Source organism: Gastrolobium bilobum, unplaced genomic scaffold, assembly GCF_033153095.1.
Source record: "Gastrolobium bilobum isolate Gb01-03AN ecotype WA unplaced genomic scaffold, APGP_CSIRO_Gbil_v1 utg78659, whole genome shotgun sequence".
Taxonomy (NCBI): domain Eukaryota; kingdom Viridiplantae; phylum Streptophyta; class Magnoliopsida; order Fabales; family Fabaceae; genus Gastrolobium; species Gastrolobium bilobum.
Window position 1 is genome coordinate 1 of NW_026897683.1, and position 5,981 is coordinate 5,981.

Genomic DNA, 5,981 nt, shown 5'->3' on the forward strand with positions numbered 1-5,981 from the left:
CTAACTCAAGATCATGAGTAGAGTAATTCTCTTCATGTGGTCTCAACTGTCTAGAAGCATAGGCCACTACCTTTCGCTCCTGCATCAACACGCACCCTAATCCATACTTGGATGCATCACAATAGATCTCAAATCTCTTCTCTAGATCAGGAAGAATCAGAACTGGTGCGGTAGTCAACTTATCTTTCAATTCTTGAAAGCTCACATCACACCCAAGGGTCCATGCAAATGGCACCCCTCTTCGGGTCAACCTAGTCAATGGCAAGGCGATTCTGGAGAATCCATTAATAAACCTCCTGTAGTATCCAGCTAAACCCAGAAAACTCCGGATCTCAGTAACACTCTTGGGTCTCTCCCAATCCAACACAACTTCAATTTTACTCGGATCAACAACCACTCCTGTAGATGAGATGACGTGTCCAAGAAATTGGATCTCATGTAACCAAAACTCACACTTGGATGGTTTGGCATATAACTGATGCTCCCTTAAAATCTGTAAAACTATCTTCAAATGCTCTGCATGTTCTTCCTTACTTTTAGAGTAGATCAGAATACCATCAATGAATACCACAACAAACTGATCTAAATGTGGTTTGAAAATCCGGTTCATATAACTCATGAACACGGCCAGGGCATTAGTAAGCCCAAATGGGATCACTAGATACTCATAGTGCCCATATCTGGATTGGAAAGCCGTCTTCAGGATATCCTCTACTTTTACCCGGATCTGGTGATATCCGGAATGAAGATCAATCTTCGAGAACACTGAAGCACCCCTGAGCTGATCCAACAGATCATCAATGCGTGGGAGAGGATACTTGTTCTTTACTGTCACCTTGTTTAACTGTCGATAATCAGTGCACAACCTCATAGTCCCATCCTTCTTCTTCACGAAGATGACTGGTGCACCCCAAGGAGATAAACTCGGTCTGATAAAGTTCTTGCGGGATAATTTTTCTAACTGTTTCTTCAGCTCAGCTAACTCTACTGGTGACATCCAGTATGGAGCCAATGAGATAGGCCCCACACCAGGTACTAAGTCAATTGAGAATTAAATCTCCCTTTCAGGTTGAAAATGAGGAATTTCTTCCGAAAATACATCTTCAAACTCGCATACAACCGGAATATTAGCTGTAGGTTCTTTGGAGTCTCCTACGAGTCCTCCCAGGATAATGTATCCTGCATCTCCCTCACTTAGAGCCTTATTTAATTTCTGTGCCGTCAAGTACAAACTGTCTGGCTTTTCTCCTTTTGCAGCAAAGAAAACCGTTCTGCTACAACAATCTAGCATCACACCATATCGGACCAGCCAATCCATACCCAACATAATGTGTAGATTCATGCCCTCAAGCACTATCAAATCCACCATATACTCTTCTTGTTCATATATGAATCTAACTTCTTTGCACTTCAAAGAAGTAGAAACAATGTCTCCGGTGGCAGTCTTCACTACCATGGGAGGCGTGAACTCATAAATGGGTAGATGTACCCCATTAACAACAAATTTTGATATGAAGGAGTGGGTAGCTCCAGAATCAAACATGGCATCAAAAGCATATCCTCTGATAAGAATAGTACCTCTGATAAGGTTTGGAGACCTCTCTGCCTCCTGCTGTGTCACTGCATATACCCTGGAACTAGTGGACGCCATAGGCTCCTCTATGGCTCTCTGAGTAGGTACGGATTGAATAGGGATCGCCTGCATAGCTGCAACTTGCCTCGTCTTCTTGGGGAACTCTCTGGAATAGTGTCCTGCCTGACCACAACTGAAGCAAACATTCTGCCCCAGTCGACAAACACCTGTATGCATCTTCCCACACTTGGCACAAGTGGGAATCTTCCCTGCACCAGACATTTCGCTTCCATTCTTCACAAAGGGAGTCTTCTTAAACTTGGTATTCTGCTGTGCTTGCAAACCTTTGCTCTTACCCTTCCAGGGCGTAGTCCTCCCACTGAAGCTCTTTCCTGCTGCTTCCTTTCCTCTGGTATGATAGTGCTCCTGAATATTCTGGCACTGCTTGATCAACTCCACAAAATCTCTGGTGCAATGACCAGCCAGTTTGTCTGCTATCATATCATTCAGACCCTTCCTGAATCGAAAGGCCTTGTCTTCTGGAGTGAGGGGAGCTATACCATAACAAGAATATTTTGCCAAGCGGTTGAACTTGCTCAGATATTCATCCACAGTCATGCCTCCCTTTCGGAGGTCTTCAAACTCACTCTTCTTCCTTTCCTTGGCTTCTTCAGGGAAGTACTTATGCAGAAAATACCTCTCAAATAATGGCCAAGTAATAGCATAACCTTGGCACTCAAGTGGGTTTCTAACATTACTCCACCAGTCAGCAGCATCCCCCTGTAACATGTACACCGCATTAGGAGCTTCGTGTTGGCATCACATTCCATAACCTGAAAAATGCGCTCCATCTCTTGGAGCCACTCCAATGCTGCGATGAGATCTCTTCCACCTTTGTAGTGAGGTGGGGAATGCTTCCTGAAAGCATTCAGCATACACTCTCTAGTATCCTGGTCAAACCTGGGTGGTATAGCTGATCTATCAACCTCAATAACTGGCTGTCTCACTAGTCCCTCATGGACAGATGCCTCCGCCTCCTGATGGGCCTCTCCTGACCTTTCCTGTCCCAGCACAACAGGCTCAAGAATCTGTACGAGACCAGCAGTACGTGCAACCTGCTGCTGCACATGTGGTGTAATTGGCGGTGGAGGAGGTGGTGAAGGTGGTGGAGGTCTTCCTCGTACCTTTGTAAACAGTAGTCGGATCATCTCAGCATTGGCCAACCTATTCTGCGCTATAAGGTCTTCACTAGCCTTTCTCAGCTTCTCTCTATCACGCTCTCTGGCCTCTTCGATTCTTTTCAAATCAGCTTCCCTGGTTTCATTCAGGGTCTGCTGCAATGTTGCTATAGCTGCAACAATAGGATCAGGAGGAGGGTTTTGAACTATTTGCCTGGGTCTCCCCCGAGGTGCCATGTCACTACATAAAACTGCATGAGGTATGAGTTAGCAACGCTCAATCAAGTGATAGCATATGCAATATCGTGACACTCAAGAGACACTCAATAAACAGTTCTAACACTTAAGCAATACATCAGTGAACGTCCCGGTGAAACTGCTCAGATACCATAAATGTAACACCCTCTACTACTCCGGTTGTTAACATACATGATATTTAACAATCACAGCGGAAGACTTTATTTGAAAAGGAATAAAAAATCTTATAAAAAAACGAGTAAATTTTTTCCAAAACATTTTACAAAAATATTTCTAAAAACGTTCACGTGAGATACTGCGAAAGCGTAAATCTAAACATACATCTAGTAATTAATCCCATGAGCCAGTATTAGTGGCCATTGACCATCAAGATATGACATCAAGTGTCATTCCTGACAGAGTCTCACGGACAGCATAACAGCTGTATTTTGGATAATTGGGAACCTGGTCCCACACATACAGTTAACCTGATAAATATAATAATTTAAATAGACAGCTTGCAAGTCCCACACAGACTGCAATCCCCTCAATGGGTCAATACAAAGAAGAAGGCTCCATGCCCAAATTAACTGAATGCATGCATCAAGTCTATATTAATTCAAATTATAAAAACATCAGTAATTAATCCATAGCTCTAAGGATACAATCATGAGCCTAAATAAACACATACAATAATCTCCATAAAATAATTTAGCATGTTAACAAGTCTACATGCTAACATCAAATCTAAACATAATAGCTAAATCATCAACTGCATCATCATCTACTCCAATGCGGGGGCCTTGCCCCTAGAAGCATCACCACTACTCTGTGTACCTGAAATGATGTCCCCAAACGGGGTGAGATAACAACATCTCAGTAAGCTCAAGGTTCATAGAGGATCCTCTAATCCCCTGAGCCCACTTCTTGCATGACAAGTCAGATATAAAGCATATAATACAAACATACAACAAAAACATAACATCATCATATCATCCTTGTGTAACCCCAGGGTCAAAGCCATAGACGGTTACATATGTGTGACTTCCAGGGTCAAGCTATAGACAATCAACACAACCTCAGTATGAAATAGCTCCCAGAGTCAAGTTATAGGCAGCCTACATACCATGATCACTGGCCAGGATCCTCATAACATATATCATCAGTGCATCATCATAACATCAAGATCATATAACAACTATATGAATGTGAATGAATGCACATATACATCATACCATATACTTTCATACAATATAACAATAATGCCCACCACCATGGTGGGGCCACAAGAGAGGAGTAAACTAGAACTAAGAGCTTACCTCTGGGAGCTTAGCACAAGCCCACACTCCAATAGTATACGTATGCTCCAGCAAAATCCTCAAGTGTACGATTCTCTAGGCACACCTCTCTAAGATGGCTCCTTTAGATCAAGATCCAACATTTACTTACCAAGAATGCTTTGTTTTTTTTTACCAAGAACCTACAGTAGACTCAAGAAAACAAGCACCAAGGAATGTTCTTCCAAGAGAACTCAAAACAACATCTCCATGGCATGAAGAAGCTCCAAAATTGCTGCTGTATGGGAAGGTTTCCACCATGAAAATTTGGCTTTTCAAAATAAAAATAGGATATTATTGAAGAGGATGATCAGGGGAACAACTTTGGTGAAGAGTGTTTTGGATTTTAATGAAGTTTAGGTGGTGGGATCTTAGAGAGAAGGTGGAGAAAATTTGAAAACCTCCAAGGTAGAGAGAGAGTGAAGTGGGCTGCTGATGGGAAGGGAAGGGGTTTTCGCCATGTCATTAAGTGACTTTCTGTCATTTAATGACACCCGGTGTAATTTTTCTCTGAACGATTATCAAATTTCTACCCTGAAACACCCAAGACTCTAACTTTAACGTTTTTGGTCTAATTATGACTTGTTAGGCATATATTGGTCTTCATTTCCATTTTCTCATTTTTTTCCCCTTTTCGAGATTCTACCGGCTGCTGCTACAGCAGTACAAAATATCCGGCAAAAGTGACTTTTGAAAAATACCCCAATATGGGTATCAATCTTCATCAAATTATATCCTAACCTCATTCATGATGTTTATATCATTAGATTAGCTCTCTAACTATAATTTTCTAATTTGGAGCTATTCTACTGACTGTTATTACGTCAGCAGTCAAAATTAACAGATGAAAATTCATCTGTGTATAATACCCTCAATATGGGTATCAAAATTCTTAGAATTTCATTCTCATTCTATTTATGACCATAAGGTCCTCATCATTACCCTCAAATTTAAGATCGCAAAATTAGGGTCATTATATCGTGCATCTTGAAGTCAGCACCATAGGAGCTGAAGTGAGAGCTCTAAGAGCACCTCCTTGTTCTGTTTTAAGCATGGGGTATGTTCTTGAACCTTTGGTCATGAGTTTTATTGGTTAAAAGTGGAGTCTTGGCATGTTTAATGAGTAGTTTAAGTAACTAACATAATCACTGACCTAAAGGGGTTTAAAGATGCATGCTTTAAAGTTCTAATGTGTTAAAAATGGAACCTTGGGAGTGATATCTCACGAAATGCAGAAACTGCATTCTGTCGCGAAATATCCGTATATGATATCCGGATATGGATATGCGGATATGACCCCGACAAATATCTGGAAATTCTGGGAATTTTTGAGACAGTGACGATTCTGTTCAGACAGGACTGTGTTATAGGTTTATGGACCCATGATTGGTTAAGTTGAACCTCTGTAATAATTAACTAAGTCAGAATCAAAGTGATTAAGGGTTTATGGCTTTGTGAGAAACCTAAAGACATGAAACGTAAAAGGAAAGCGTTGTCCTTATGTCATATGCTTGTAGATCATGATTGTTGATATTATTGTTGATATGAACAGACTGTGAGAGTGCTATTTGTGGACCTTGGACTTTGTTGGGCTCTTGTTTGGGATAGTTAGCTTGCGAGGTAAGCTTTCGTGTCCTCGGTTTAGCCATTGTTGGT

The 5,981-nt window shown here is 41.4% G+C and overlaps 2 protein-coding genes across 2 annotated transcripts; both read right to left on the minus strand.

Annotated features, from left to right (window-relative positions):
• Nucleotides 1–70: 70 nt before the first annotated feature.
• Nucleotides 71–619, minus strand: LOC133309299 (uncharacterized mitochondrial protein AtMg00860-like; the record flags this gene model as incomplete). Its single annotated transcript, XM_061510063.1, has 1 exon — nt 71–619. A coding segment is annotated over exon 1 (549 nt), but the record flags the coding sequence as incomplete, so codon positions are not given.
• A 432-nt stretch (nt 620–1,051) lies between these two features.
• LOC133309301 (uncharacterized) lies at nt 1,052–2,988 on the minus strand. The gene is made up of 2 exons (XM_061510065.1): nt 2,407–2,988; nt 1,052–2,353 (listed from the first exon to the last, which is right to left on the minus strand). The coding sequence occupies exons 1-2, from the start codon at nt 2,986–2,988 to the stop codon at nt 1,052–1,054; spliced, it is 1,884 nt and encodes a 627-aa protein (XP_061366049.1).
• Nucleotides 2,989–5,981: the final 2,993 nt, after the last annotated feature.